At 50.3% G+C, this 15,683-nt stretch overlaps 2 protein-coding genes across 7 annotated transcripts in view; one reads left to right on the forward strand and one right to left on the reverse strand.

The window, feature by feature from the left end:
* The window catches only part of TG (thyroglobulin), a 244,557-nt gene that overhangs the window by 167,352 nt on the left and 61,522 nt on the right, over window positions 1-15,683 (forward strand). The gene's annotated exons all lie outside the window — the stretch shown is intronic.
* Window positions 1-15,683, reverse strand: part of SLA (Src like adaptor) — a 92,787-nt gene that overhangs the window by 18,086 nt on the left and 59,018 nt on the right. For 4 of the 6 annotated variants that reach the window (XM_082433871.1, XM_082433869.1, XM_082433870.1 and 1 more), the window contains one exon: window positions 7,620-7,770. In XM_082433871.1, coding sequence (XP_082289997.1) covers window positions 7,620-7,680 — 61 coding nt within the window. In that variant the 5' untranslated portion in view covers window positions 7,681-7,770. Of the gene's footprint in view, window positions 1-7,619; window positions 9,608-15,683 lie in introns of those variants that run through there. The other 2 variants (XR_014255696.1, XR_014255697.1) reach the window with 1 other exon arrangement.

Here is a 15,683-nt window from a genome sequence, read left to right on the forward strand (position 1 = left end):
GCAGTTGGGCTTGAAGCCCGGAGTCCTGAGTTTTAATAAGGGATGGATCCAGACTTGGTGGCACACGAAGCCTGTGCACATTTGGAGGTCCTCTTTAAGAAAAAGAGCACGAGATTGCAGATATGGTGTTAGGCAGGGGCCCTAGGAAGGTGCTGGGCAGTGAGTGGGGCCTGGTACCTAGGGTTTGTCCAGCTGCCCGGTAAATCGGCCCCGGTTCTGAGGCTGATTTGCCACTCTGAGTGTGGACACATTTTCCCCTCTGGGGTGTGGGTTAGTCTGGGAAATGAGGGGTTGGAAAATGCCTTCATGATGGAAATCTGTCCTTCCTGGACTAATTGCTCCCAAATATGAAAGGACCACTTAGTAACATGGCCTCCACTGCCTCTGAAGCGGTGAGATAGGCCATTGTGTTTTTCTCAGCCGGCCAGGTTCCCCCATCCTCAGAGCCTGTGAGCAGTCTGTTCCCTCTGCCTGGACTACACTCTGCTGTCCCCTCTCTCGTCCCTCCCACCTCTGTCAACTCAGAGGTCACCCCCAGAGGGGAGGCTAGCCTGATGCTTGGGAGAGGCCCAGCCCTCCTCTTGTACCCCCTCTTGGGCCCTGGGCTTTTCCCTAGAGGCAATTAGCCAGGGTTGTATGTGTTTTTGCATTTGTGTGGCTATCGGGGAATGGCTGTGAACCTCCAGCCAGGGCTGTATGTGTTTTTGCATCTGTGTGGCTATCGGGGAATGGCTGTGAACCTCTAGCCAGGGTTGTATGTGTTTTTGCATCTGTGTGGCTATCGGGGAATGGCTGTGAACCTCAGGAGGGGCTGTCTGGGGCCCCTAGCCCAGCACCAGTCCTGTCCCACCCAGGATGCCCAAGGCAGGTTTACCAAATGAAAACGTGAAGAGGTCCCTGTGCTACTAGGCCCTTGGCAAGTGCTACTGGGCTAAGGTTTTGAAGGGTCCAGGAGAAGGGAACCTCATCTGCAGCAGATAGCATGGGGTGGGGAGGGCATCACGGAACCAGGCCCTTCTGAAAAACGAGTGTGGAAATGAGAGGCACAGCGTTTATCTGTGCCGATAATGGAAACTTGAAACACGTTGTGTGTCTACAAGAGGGGCTGGGCCTTTGATCTCTGATTCAAGAGTAAGGCTGTGAAACAGAGCAACCGTCTTTTCATATTGCTAAAAACAGAAACAAAAACAAAATCCCGTTATAAAAAATTTGTTTCAATCGGGGAAAATAGGCTTAAGGGTCTGGAGAGTTTCAATTTCACAATAACAAAGTTGAGTTTCCTGTGGAATTTTCGTAATAATGATGTTTTTTTTATAGTTATGACACTTAGACACTGCTGAGAAAATCTTGCATTGGAGCTTCCGCTTCAAGGTTATGGCCTTTGCGTGGTGCTTTGCCAGGGATTTCAGGTCCACCCCTATCACCTTTTTCCCCAGCGTTGGAAAAACAGAAGGCAAAGTCAGTGGAAGATAGAAAGTTCAGTTTGTACTTTTGTGGGAAGGGCGGCCATTCTAAGCAAGGTCGGGGGCCAGGATCCCAGCTAAGTCTTCCCTGAGCTTTGGTCCCTATGGTGAAATAAACGGAAGATAGGAAATTTAAGTTCGCTCATAAAGTTCAAACACATTATTATGGACTTCTGGAGCCCCTGGCTTTGTGGAGAGCAGAGCATTTGAATTAAGTCAGACATATGAGTGATACGGGGAAGTGGAGCTCAGAGGAAGCAGGTGGGATTATTGCAGACTCAAGATAAGGAAACAGATTAAGTGAAGAATAGTATGCAGGGCAGACAAAAGAGAAATCCAGGGAGAATTTTCAGGAGAGAGAACCGGCTTTGAAATAAATCAGGCCTGGCTTAAATTCCACCTCCTCAACTTAATTGTTCTGTGAGTTGGAGAAACATTTATTTTTAACTAATCTGAGCTTGATTTCTTCATGTATAAAACTGGGAAATATCAAAATGGGCTTCGTCTGATTGGGTTAGGATTCATGAGGAACTGTCTGTATAGAGCCTGCCTCAATCAGTGGCAGCTGGTGTCATGTTTATGACACGGGGTGGGGTTATCATGCCATAATCCAAGGCCAGTCTCAGCCAGTAGTGTTCTAAATTTTGAAAAGCCTCTAGTCCCATAAATTTGAAAATATTCTTATCTTCTAAAAACAAACTCCATTTGCTGAGAACAGAAGATGAAATTCAAGAGACCAAATATTGGTGATAGCTCAACTCAGAAATGAGTCAGACTGAACACTGCACAAAAGTGTAAAATAGGAAATGAATCCAAAAAAGGAAGGAGACTGAGGCAGAACTTAGTAGCCACAAATATTACTTGGTCAAAAGAGGACAGGCCCTTTTTTGCATTATTATTCCTTAGAGTAGTGTAATCATTTCTTTTAAAATGCTGAAAATCTTTTCGTAGATCCCATTTATAACCATCTTGCAAAAGCAGCCATTCTTTACTTCCTTTGCTCCAATACAATGCTGCAGAACATATATTCTTATTTAAAGGGTGAAGAAACCAAGGCTTGGGGGAGTGTTAGGAAAATGTCTGGGGGAGAGCAGGAGGGCTTCCAAGCTCATGGTCAGGTGCCTAAGCCACTCAGGCCTTTTTGAGATGTAGTTATCAGGCTCTTCCCGGTTGATCTTGACCCCTGACAGGCTGGGACAAAGGCTGATGTAAGGGAGGCTTCAGAGCTGGCACAAGGAGCTCAGTGCCGCTGGCAGGAGAGGAGTAACCAACCCAGTGAGTTCAGCTTCTGCTTTTGCATTTCCTTGAGTCATGCTCAAACTCATGGCCTCGGGAGGGGTCAAAGCAGACCTTACATTTAGTATCTTTTACTGGAAATACACCCCCCACCCCCCAAACACACACCGAAACAATAAGACAGGGCTAGGCAGACTGGCCTGATAGAAGGTCTACTGAGATCTCTTGGTCACCACGAACCACTTGTACCTGTGGGTCCTGTGTTAAGGGCTGGAACGTGAGACCCAGTGGCCCAGAAATCTCTTGGCTTCTCCATCGCTCAGATGGGACAGAGTGGGACTGAGCAGACCCTGAGGCTCTCAGATGGTACAGCCAGGTGGAGAATCTTGCCAAGAACACACAACCAGTAAGTTGAGGGCCTCGTTTCGGAGCCAGGTAACCTATCAGCAAAGGAGGCAGACTCTGTTCTTGATGACCTGCTCTTCTTCTGGTCACAACTGAGTACCACCTACACTACCGCTTACTTAATAGCGTTTCTCTTCATGTTAATTCAGTTTAAAAAAGCCTTTAGTCCCCTTCTAAGCAATGTGAAATCGGGGGTTTGATGGACTAATCATAATTTGCATGTTATCCATTAAGTGTACGAACGTTGTACATTCAATATAAAAGTTGAATGATCATGTTGCACCTAAAGCCATCGTATGTACCAGCAGTGGGGTAAATGAGACCGGGGGGGGGGGGTGGGGGAAACCTGCATCTAGTCAAAGATCTGACGCGGGTTCCCATCTGTGTCCCTCACAAGGGCACTTGAGTGTCTGTGTCATTAAATCTGGTGACCACGCTCTCTCTCACTCCAGAAAACACGTGTGCTTCTTGCAAGTCCGTCCCCTCCAGGAACGTGATGCGTGGGTGAAGAGGGGGGACTAGATTCAGGCCACTGACTTCAAATCCCAGCCGTATGGCCTTGGGCAAGTAACCCCGCTCGTCCCTCAGTTTCCTCAACTGCCAAGTTGAAATGACAATAGGTATCACCCCCTGCACTGTGTGAGAATCCAGAGTCGATGTGTCTAAAGCACGTGGCATCACGGCTGGCACATCGAAGCACCAAGTAGCTCGCATTATCCTCATGTTACCGGTGAGGACAGAGAGACACTAGGGAGACAGCTGGCTTCTCTCTCTCTCTCTCTTTCTCTCTCTCTCCTTGTGTGCTGGTGTAGGGGTAGCTCTGTGGTCTGCAAGTTTTAGGGGGCTTAAGATGCACCAGGGGGCTTGTACGAAATCAGGCGTGCTGCTCCCTCCCGCCACCCCTGGACTCCCACAAGCAGGTCTAGGGTGGGGCTCAGGAATCTGCAGTTTTGATGATTACCCAGGGGATCGAGGCAGGTGGTCTGAGCACCACTCGCTGAGAAGTATTCTGCTGTCTCTGAGGCTCCCTGCCCCCTCTTCCTCCCCCAGAGCCCCACCCGCCCCTCTTTCCACCCACCCTGGCAGCACCCTTGATGCTATGTAAATGCACAGTTTAGCATTATTTCCATCCTTGCATAGAAAGGGGTCTGAGCAGCGTCTGGGTTTGTGTTACCACCTCCGCCAGTGAGATCTCACTTTAGGCCAGGGCAATAAGAAGATAAGGAACGGGGAGGGGAAAAGATCACAGCAATGTGACTGAATGCTGTTGTTAAGGTGGAAATATGCTATTTCCCTACTCCTCGGGAGTTCCCTGGGTCTCATTCAACTTTGTACTGCCTATGTCGGGCCCAAAACAGGAGTCTGAACCATGTGTAGAATTTGCAGAGAAAATGAGCTATTTGGGATGATTTGGAAACAAGTCACGGAATCCCCAATTCTATCACTTTAAAACTTTTTGAGGGGGAAGGCCATTTAGACACAGCCGAGTGCAATCAGATAGCCTCAAATGGAGTTAAATAAAAAAAGTTCTTCTACCCACATGTATCAGGTGGCTGCTTTGTGCTGCCATTACTGCTGGGGAGGGATTGCTCTGATCTCCATTTGAGAGCCTCCCTCGTGGGAGGCTATGTGACTTACCTGTGGTCAGGTAGCCACATACCTGAAGCCCAACAAGGTCATTTGACTTCGAGACCTGCCCTATTTCCATCAAGCCCTGCTACCTCTCTGGGTTTTGTGATGTTTGTTCGTCTCTGGGAACGAGACTAATCAGGAATGTTCTGGAAAGCTTAGTTTAGGAGAAAACCGAGGGGCAAACCCATATTCCAAAGCATTCACAGTCCTGCTCAGGGCACTTGTTTGTCTAGAAATCCACAGGTTGACCTCCTGCCGATCCCTATGCGGGGCCTGGGGCCTCAGGCCCACCACTCAGGCTAACGTCAGAGGAAGCACTAATTGTTTGTTGGCCCAAAGCGATCCACTCCCGCATGACCTCCTAGGCAATTGAGACCAATCAAATGAGTAAGCAGGAGTGTTAACCTGAGAGGTGCTTGTTCCATGAAAACCCACATTCTTTACATCATTTGAATCGAGACTAATTAATGTAGCATCAACTGTACCACCTGTCCCTTATTCGATTAGGTGTCAGAGAAAAGAGGAAATCAAGTTAGGACTGATCGCAAAGGAAACTTTTCAGGGGCGGGGGATGGAAAAGCCACCACCCGCCAGCGCTTGATGTGGTTGCCTGGATCACAAATTGGGTACGACCTGGGGAATTCTCCGAACCAGGGGGCGGAGGGTCGGGGAGACCCCTCTCCCTCCTCTCTAGAGGTGACCTCCCAGCCACACGGTGGAAAAAGAGAAACTTATTTCATGCCGATTTGCATTGAAAAAATAAAGGCAAATGGGCAAGTCCTTGGAGGCCCGTGTTTTCATGGGGTTTGCTCAAGCATGCCGCCCCTGTCAGCCCCGTGGGAGGGGCGACCACACAAGATGGGCTCGTGGGCGGTGCCTCCCCTGCCATGGAGCCGGCGCCCTGGGCCTGGCAGTGTCGGTTCTCTAGAAGTGGCCGTGACCAGAGGAGGAGACTAAGACTTGAGCTGGTTTGGAGGAGGTGGGAGAAGGGGCCCAGGCCCTCTCGCATGGCGGCAGGAGAACTGCACACAGCCCTGAGCTTTGCATCGGAGGGAAAAGGTTCCCCCGCTCGCTCGGGGGCCCACGGCGCAGCTCCACCTAATCACGTGGTACCATCTCCGGGAACATTCCTCTTGTCTTCCCCCACTTCTGTTTGGGGAGGGGTATTGAGGAGCTGGAAAGGAGGGTTGCTAGAATTGCCCCGCATTTTACTTGAGCCGGGGACAGAACAGGAAGGTCTCTGCATGGTCACTTGGGGACATCTGAGGAGTCATGAGACTGTGCATAAGTTGGGGGTCTCCACTTTGGAAAAAGTGAGAAGGCGGCTCCTTTTTGAAGGGGCCCCAGAAGTCACGGAGTGAGTGGCAGGTAGCGTCACGGCACCTGGCTCCGTCCCTGCTCCGCTCATGTGAAGCTGTGCTCAGCACACACCATGCTGGGCGTCTGTGTGTGTGAACGTGACCCAGTTCAGTGCTGCAGGGGATATGGTGGAACCAGGTGGGGTCACCCCCGTTAGGAGGGAGGGACCAGGCCCCAAGTGCTGTGATGTAAGGCGGGAGGCCCAAGTGTCCCAAATCCCCCATGACTCACCCTGGGGACACTGTTGGGTCACCCACCCTCCTGACCATCCCCTTCCTAACTCCTAAAGGACCCACAGGTGCACCCACACTGTCCTGCTAGGAAATAAAGGTGAGGGTGTTGGTGGCCACCAGCACCCCTGAACCTGGAGCTCGATGGCTTTGCTCTCAGCCTTATATGAGCTACAAGGAAATTTTAATAATTAAATTCCTATTTTGTAATTTGTATTGTTTGAGTTTCAAATTTATAATCTCTAATATCATAAATGCTTGCATTATGTTACACACCTAAATCATCATTGCGGATGTCCCCTCCCAGCTCTCGGGCCATCCCTGAACGAGACTCTGTAGCTTCGGGGGTCTGGCTCAGCCTGGCATCTCTGGGTAAAGCTGATTCTTGTCATCCTCAATTAACCCATCACATTGTGCCCTCCCCCTAGAACGCCTGTCCCCTGTGATCCTACCAATGGACACAAGGATTCCTTTATTTTCAGGAAGATTTCCTAGGGCTAGTGGCTAGCTTTGTAAAGTTACACTGAAAACACTCCAGCAGAGCTTTGATAACATTATATACCCATGATAATATTATATACCCATGATAGTATCATATACTCATGATAGTATTATATACCCATCATAATATTATATCACAGCTGACAGGCTATGGTACGAAAGAGCCTAGGTTTCAGAACCAGACCCGCCTGGGTTGGAAATCTGACTCTACCAATAGCTAATATACAAATTACATTTTCTTTGTGGGCCTCAGTTTCACCACCTATAAAATAAAAGGATCGGGGCTTCCCTGGTAGCACAATGGTTAAGAATCTGCCTGCCAACACGGGGGACACGGGTTCGATCCCTTGTCCGGGAGGATCCCACATGCCGTGGAGCAGCTGGGCCCGTGCACCACGGCTGCCGAGCCTGTGCTCTGGAGCCTGTGAGCCACAGCTGCTGAGGCCTGTGCGCCTGGGGCCCGTGCTCCGCAACAGGAGAGGCCACAACAATGAGAAGCCCGCGCACAGCAACGAGGACCCAATGCAGCCAAAAATAAACAAATAAATTTATTTTAAAAAATAAAAAATAAAAGGATCGAACCAGCTGCTACGAAGGTCCATCGCAAAGTGCCAGCGATTCAGCATCCTTCCAGGGCAGCATTGTGGATCTTTTTTTAACATTTAATTACAAACATGTTAACACAAGCCACGCGAGAGAGACAAGTATAAGGAAGCCCAACGTACCCACTGCCCTGTTTTAACAGGTCTCAGCACCCGCATTGCCCCATCTTTGCCAAAGAAGCCAGACTTACCCTCTGGGCTAGGCGGAGGCCTCTCGGGAGGTGCCGGGGTAGATCGCATGCTGTTTCCCATTTCTCTCTCTCCCCGGGCTGTCGAAGCCACTCGAAGCCACTCGAAGCCAACGGCTCAGGGGATCCACACGGAGAGTGAGCCGCGAGCCCTCTGGGTGGAGAATGACCCAGTTTAGAGTACATCCTGCATCATTTTTTCAGGCAGCTCACTTCTTGAAAGGCGGGTGTTTTTATGTGAAGATGAGATTCGTGAAAGTTGGTTACATTTGTGCAGCTCTACTTCTTTTATCAAGGGAATGACAGAGAAAAACCACAGAGAGGGAAGTTGCTAGCAAGTGCTGTCGGTGGAGAAAGCTTCTATTCCTCCGCACGGCTGACAGCAAGCAGCTGGCAGTGTTTGTGTGAGAGACTGAGTGCCTTTCAGATCCCCCCGCCCCGGCTCTCCTGAGCCCTGACCCTCAACTCCCAGGGTCCTGGCATTCGGAGCTCTTAAAACTCAGGAGTTATGTGGCTCCACAACCAAAAGGGGGTGAGAAGAGGGTACTTTCTGTTTCGACTTTCTCTCTTCTGTTGGAGTTTCTCAACATGCTCTAAGCAACGGTGACAAGTGAAAAACCCTGACAATACAGTTTGTTGGCCGCCTGCTTCCCGTGCTGCTACAACACTTTGACACCTGCTGTTACTTTTGATTATCATAGAATCTCTGCATCCCTAACCCCATTTTGCAGAAAGGAAAACTGAGTCTCAGAGAAGGTAAGGATTTTGCCCAAGGTCACACAGCATGTAACCGGAGAGCTGGGATTTGAATGGCTGATGCTAAGTCTCCGGTTCGTTCCATAATGTTCAAATTCTGGCTCTGCACGTGCAAGCTAGGTGACCTCGGGCAAGTTCTCGACCCTTTCCTGACTGTTTCAGGGAATAATAATAAAACAACATTGGGTTGTGGCTGCAACGCTAATAGATAAAGCCTGTGAAACACTTAGAACATGACCCGGCATAAAATCCTTGTAGGTTATTGCCATTTACTGTGTGTTTTCTGATAGTCCATAGTGAGGAAAGCTTGAATTCTGGGTCTTCGTACAAGTATTTTAGAAAGGGACTTAAATGATTCCAGCATAGGCGTGTCCTCCCAGGCTGCTTGAGGCACAGAGAAGAAGGCCACATCCTTAGACAGAACTATTCCTGTCTCCTGGGGACAAAGACAGTTGGTGGGGCAGAATCCCCCAGCCGGTGTCCAGCCCACTGGGAAACTTACATTCCACCCCGTTCTTTGTCTCCAGTTTAAGATCATTGCCATATGAGTTTGAAAGCGTCCCAAAGTCAGCTAGTCCAACCCCCAGCCTGGCCTTACATCCTTCCTTTATGCATTACAGTTTCAGATACTGGAAAGATGGATGCTGTCAGAGCAAGGCCTTTCAGAGGCTGAGGGAGGTCTGCACCACTTCCTAACTGGGGGGCGGGGATACTTGGTATATTATGAAACAAGGAAAACCAGAGTGAGTGTTCTTTGAAAGTTAATCTATTTTAACTACTTACATGGACAGTTGATCACTTACAACTCAAGCTAAGAAACTGTAGTATCATTGTGCTGTTCCCAAGATAATGGCAAGACTTGCAAAAACTGTAAACTCATAATGCACTGCAGAACATGTGGCTGGAATGGGCCACATGCTCAAATGAGGAGTCCTGTCTTCTGATCCTGTTGGTCCTTGTGACTGGACACAATGGGGATAGTTTAAGGGTGAGGCCCCTCCTGATGCAAGGCCAGGGCCCTTCTTCCTCTACCTCGCCTCCCCCCTCCCCAAATACAGCCAAGGGGATGCTTTGTCCCTGGCAGGGCCCTTCCTGCAGGCGGGGCATGTTTTAACAGCATCACCCTGGCTCCAGGGGGCAAGGACGAGCTTTCTTTGTCCCTGGCCGGTCCCTGGGCTGGTGTAGGCACTCCCAGAAATGAGCTCCAGAAAAGTGCTGGGGAAACCACGCCCTGAGCCAGTGCCCGGAGGAAGGCGGCCCACGGGGTCCCACCCGGAGGACAGGGAAGGCCACCGCCTCTGGGGCCCCACCTGAGGTTGGTCCAGGGAAGGAGCGAAGCAAGCAGACTGACTCTGGGGAGCCCGCGCCCCACGTGGGATGCACAGGTGTTCGAGAGGCACCTGCTGCCTCCGTCCCGCTCCCGGTGCCTTTCTAGAGCCCACAGTCTCCCCAGTCCCTCAACCTCCCTCTCTGTTATCGCCAAGGCCTTCAGGCCTCTAGAGAAAGCTCTCGGGACAGGTGGAGGAGAGGCCCTGGCAGGCCTGCCATGCGGAGATGACTCTGAAATGTGTGCTGGCCTCGCCCCTCACTCTCCCAAGGGCCCTCACACCCCCGTCACTTGACTCCTCGAACAATGCCACTCTACTCCCTGCAGCCTGATGCTTGGCCTCCACGATCGGCTAGCCCCCAGGGCTTGTGCCTTTCCCCCCCCCCCCGACCAGAGCACCAGTAGGCAGGTGAACTCCCACCCCTGCAGGCATCCCAGGACCCTTCTCTGCAGCGTGTCTTAGCCGCCCTCCTACTCCATCTTCTCCCCGAGCCACTTCCAAGTGACAGCCTCTAGCCATCATGTCCAGCTCTCATCTCTACATCAGCAACTCCAGAAAAGTCGTGGGGAGAGACTTTGTTATCTATCCAAGTGAATTCTAACTTCACCTCTCTGTCCAACAACTTTATAATTCTTCTCAGGCATTTGTGTGCTATTTGGAGGAGTTCAGGGAATCCAATAAAGAAAAACAAAACAAAACAAAAGACTTGAAAATTGCATTTTACAGACGGGAAAACTGAGGTCCATCCGAGGAAAGAAACATACCCACCGTCTCGAGATGAGAAAGTGGAGTGGAGGCCGGGAGCCCAGGTTCTTGGTCCTCTCCCTGTTTCTGTCTGGCAGGTGGGCGCAAGCTGTGAGCAGGGGCTGGGCTGGGCTGGGCTGCAAGCACCGTATCCTGCCCGCGCTTTTCAGAAAAGCTCATCAGTCCAGCTGCCCCTTAGAGGTCTGCTCGCTGGCTTCCTATCGACTCCAAGTAGGAGTGAACTCATCTGAAAGAGGCTTTGATTTGAGAAGAGCAAAAGTGCCTCCAGAGACTGAGAGCTGGGGTCTGCCTAATGAAATGGCTGAACAATCTGATTTAATCTGTGACAGTTTTATGCAGTGGCTGGAGGTGGGAGAGAGGCTATGAGAGACAATTGCTTCTAGAAACAATAAGGAGAGAGCCAAGGAGAAATGAGTTAATTAACATTGGCTCTGAACAGTCTTGCTTTCCTTCTCCCTTTTCTTTGTGATGTCAGAGGATTGAAACTGGCATTCGCCTCTTCTTTTTCCCCCAGTCTTTGGATCAACGCTTCTTTTTCTCTGCATGACCTTGGGCCCCAGTTTACTCTTCTTAAAAATGAGATGAGTGGAAAAGGTGATCTCCAAAGAGAGAGCCACTGAATCCCTTTCAATTCTAGCAATCAAGACTCAGTGACCTTTTGAAAATTATTTCTAAGAGAAAAGACCCACTGTCACTTTCTTATGAAGTCCCATTAGACAGAATCCAAGCCTTGTCTTTACATCCCTCAGGATCCAGGCAAGGCAGTTCAGGTGTGCTGTATGCCCACCTCCTGGTGGGCAAGTAGCAGATGCCGCTGCCTTTTATCTTCCCAGCATCCCAGGAGGCAGAGTTTCCCAGCTCACCTTCTCTGTGTAGGGGTCAGCCTGTTAGCTCCCCTGCCCACACACCTGGGGCTGGAGCCCCGGAGACCAGGGATGCAGGGGCCTACCTTCCCCTCCCGGCCTCAGAGCCCACGTCCTTTTCCCAGGGCCATGCTGCCGTCTCCACTGGAAGCCAGGTCCCCGAGGGACTCTGTTCAGCAAGTGGCTGGCCACCCTTTGAGCGGACACCTGGCGTGGAGAGGTCACAGGAATGTGGGCTGTGCTGTCTCCAGCTGGTTTCTGTTTGACCAGATCAGGGATCATCTTGTCGCGTGCTCTGCATTATCGTGTGGACACAGGGGCTCAGACTTCTCACAGCCTTCCACTCCCAGGGCAGCTCTGTGCATCTTGCCCACTTTGTGCTTCTAAAAACCAGGCCTCGCTGTGGGAAAGGAAGTAACCTGAACCCCTTCATCGTATGACAAGGGGGCGACAGCTCGAGGAGCCCCAACCAAGGGAAGGCAGGTCTGGGACAGTTGGGAAACCTTGGCGACAGTCGGAATGTGAACACCTACTTAGGGATGGAACCCTCCCTTTGGCCCTAGGTATTTCTTCCACAGAGCGTGACAGCGGGAAGCCCACCCACGTGACCTGCTTCTAAGGTGTGGGAGCAGATGGCCCGAGTGGGGACCCTCATCACCCGTCACATCCAACCCCCCCACAGCAGCGGTCATGTCCGAGCCACTGCCACCACCTGAGGTGGTCAGCCCTTCCTCTGCCAGGCACCTGGCTCGGCATTTTACAGCCTTCGTCCCCTGGGTGGCTCATAGCAGCCCTGCTCTATAGGCGACATAAATTAAGTAACGTGTCCAAGGTTATACGATCAGTAAGAGGACAAATAGGTTTTAAACCAGGTCTGCCTGACTCCAAAGCCCCTGCTCTCAACCACCATGAAATGCTTTCCTGCTTCTCTGCCCTCTGGTCCAGTCCAAGAACTCAGTGGAAAGTGATTTTGAAAGGTCATCAAAGCAAGCTTAGGGGACCATAAACTTTGGGGTGAAACTTTAGTCCAGGGGACGCAGAGGTCCAGAGGGGTCTCTTGGATGTCAGGTGGCAATGTTTGGAAGCCCAGGGCTGGGGGTCTGGCTGGGAAGGGTGGCGGGGCAGGAGGGACCGGAGAGAGAAGCCAGTTAAGGCCTGCTCAGGTTCAGCTGTCGTGGCCACTGTTAGGTGGCCTGGCATGGTCAGAAGGGCAGGAGTGAATCGTGTGGAATGTTTTCCAGCCTTTCAAAGCATTGCTTTAAAGAACTATTAATGCTATGGGGGGAAAAAAGAACCCCAAACAAACAAACAAACAAAACTAGTCATGCTCATACTATCTCAATTTTATAAAACTTTAACATGCATATGCATATATGTAGAATAACATTAAAGGCAATTATTGCCGAGATGTTTCCAAGGGCTCTCTCTGAGTAGTGATTTTATAGGTGAATTTCTCGATTTCTTCTTTACTCCTTTCTAAAATGTCCCAATTTTTCTCCCATGTGCCTGATTTGCTTTTATAATCAGAAGCAGAACTAGAGAAGAATGAGGGTGCCTTGCAAAGAGGGTTTTCAAAGCAGGCAAGCCTGAGTTCAGATTCCAGCTCCCTGGCCTACTGGCTGTGTGTCCTTTGGCAAGTTACTGCACTTCTCTGAGCCTCGATTTCCAAATGCAGACGTTTGAGGTATTAATACATGTCCTGAAGGGTTATTTTGAGGATTAAATTAAGGTCATATTTAAGCAGAGATAAGTTTGGTAAGATGGGATAGCTACAGATTTACCCACACTGGATCCCTTGGGGGTACTGGGTGGCCAGCTAAGTCACCGTGCAAGTTTGAGCAGTCCTTCCCCTCCTTGGGCCTCGGGTTCTCAAATATGATGGGGAAAGAGTTGGGCCAGACAATGGCTCACAGACCTTTTGCCTCAACTACCGTGCCCCCCACCCCCTGCCCCGTGCCCCGTGAGTGGTACCGGGTATCCGCCCAACTGCCCTGGGACTTGCTCAGGGCTGCCGGTGGTCTGCCACTCCACACCAGGGGCAATAAGAGCTGGGACAGGGCCTTAGCATCGGTTGGCTCCCCTGCCAAGGATCTCGCAGGATTTCCGGGGGGCACCCTACCACATCCTGGCCTCGCTCGGCAGGTGCACCGCCCCTGTGACCCACATCGTTCCCTGCTCTCCTCTCCGGGCAGGTGCAGCCACAGGCCTGTCCTCCCTGCCCCCCCGGCCCACCTTCTTTTCCTGCCACTCCACGGAGAAGGAGGCTGCGATACAGTCTGCTGGTTGAAACCTGTTTTAACAAAGTTGCTCCAGAAGCTCAATATGAAAAATAGATAAAAGCAAGCTGCCGGTTGGGGGCTGGGGGCTCAGCACTCTTGACCCTTTATTTCTCCTGATAGGACTCCCTGATCCTAGGATATCATAAAGCACCAATTGAAACCGAGCAGTTCAGTGCCCTCACATTACAAAGAAAAGGCTCAGAGAGGGCAAGCCATCTGCTCTGGGTCGCTCAGTAAGTTTGGATAAGTGCTATGACCCCCTGTCCAGCACTCTGTCCACCACAGAGAGCCATTGCCCATTTGCCAGCGCTGACCCACATGTCCAGGAGCCCGTGTTCTGGCCCCTTCCACCCTTGGGTGTCCGGAAGGGGATCTCATATACCCTCAGGATAAATGGGAGGCTTGGCTTTACCCTAAGACCAGGGTGGATGCATCCTAGAAAACATTTTATGGTCATTTTAGGATGTCATAGGAAGAAGCCAGATTTGGGACCTCTTGGTGCTGGGGCAAATCTCAGTTTCACCTCTTAGGAAGTCACTAAACTTCTTTCCACTGTTTTTTGTTTGTTTTTATTTAAAAAGCATAGCCATATCTGCCTTGCTGGATTTTTCAGGAGTAAGGATTAGAGAGTAGGTGTTACAAAACGAGCATATTGCGGGGCAGGGGCGGGGGGTCTCTGTGGCTCAACTGTCTGCTGACAGTAACTGAGCTACAAGCAAGTGCCTTCTCCCCAGACCTACGGGATCCATGTGAAGCAGTGTCCAGCATGGAGAGGTGGGCAATACAGTCATTCCTGACATGGCTTTAATATGTCATTGAAAGCAAAATTTCAAATTTCCCCATTTCTTTGTTTTCTAGATCAGCTTTTCGTACTCAGAGCCTCCCCGCCGCAGCCAATACCCAGGGCTGGTGGGATATGGTACCTCCAGTCTGTGAGCCTGTTGGACACAGAACACATGTGACAAAAAATGTTACAAATGAGGTTCAGGCCCCAGGCCAGGTCCTGGATACCCTCATAACCTATAAGCTGACATCATAATCCTTGGCAATGAGAAAACAGTCGTAAAGACAATTATTTTGATGTTAGATCACACAGATACACAATTGGACAGAATAGGACAACAGTGAATATGAAATAGGCTTTTCTTTTCATTTCAAATCTGGATGCTTGGGAAATGCAGGACTCCTTAGAAAGAGGAGGGCATCTGGACACGTGGGCCCAGGTATCGTGAAGTTAGTGATTCCTGTATTACATCGCCTTTCCCAGCAAGACTTAGTTTTGCTTTTTGGTCACACACACGAACCACCAGAGAGGCTCATAAGCTTATGGAGTGAGATGGAAATTGATATCTTGCCTCCTAACGGCATTTGCATGTGCTGAGCCCCGCGTGAATCACTTGTCAAAACACACAGGTGCCCGGGGTGAGGACCCCCGAGCTACTCTTTTTCAGCTCACCATTCCATCCTTATCTCTTCGGGTTCACCTGCGTTGCCCCTGAAGTGGATTATGATTCTGACACTCATTTCTGTGATTGTTTGATGAATGACTGTAAGTGCCGTGAAGACAGAAGTCTGTTTTCACTCAGAGCTGGAACACAGTAGATGTTCCATAAGGAAATAAAAGGAATAGATGAAAACTGAGGAGACACTGTGCCTGGGAGAGACACACCACTGTCATTATGCCTCTTGTATGACTGAGGAAACCGAGGCCAGAGAGTTTACGTCACTTGTCCGAGTTTATCACCAAGCTGGTAAAAGAGAAGGCAGGGTTTGAACCCAGGCGTCTGGCTCCAGAGCCCAGCTCTTAAGTACTCTGCTCTGAGGCATAAGGAAATGGACGGAAGGTTACATAAAGCTGAATCGACCCCTTTTTATGACAAGATCACGGCACTTCTCTTGTGTGCTAGAGGGTCAGATACATCATAGGTGTTCAGTAGATGGACCAATAGGCATATTGATAAAGTAGCATATTGGGAAGTGGGTCCTGACACTCTGGGTGCTTGGAAGTTCTGTTCAGAGGATGTAATTTTTCAGCTGATTGTCCATGTGACTTGGAGGGTGTGGAGGTCTGGAAGA

The sequence above is a fragment of the Balaenoptera physalus genome (assembly GCF_965194825.1).
Source record: "Balaenoptera physalus genome assembly, chromosome: 17".
Lineage (NCBI taxonomy): Eukaryota > Metazoa > Chordata > Mammalia > Artiodactyla > Balaenopteridae > Balaenoptera > Balaenoptera physalus.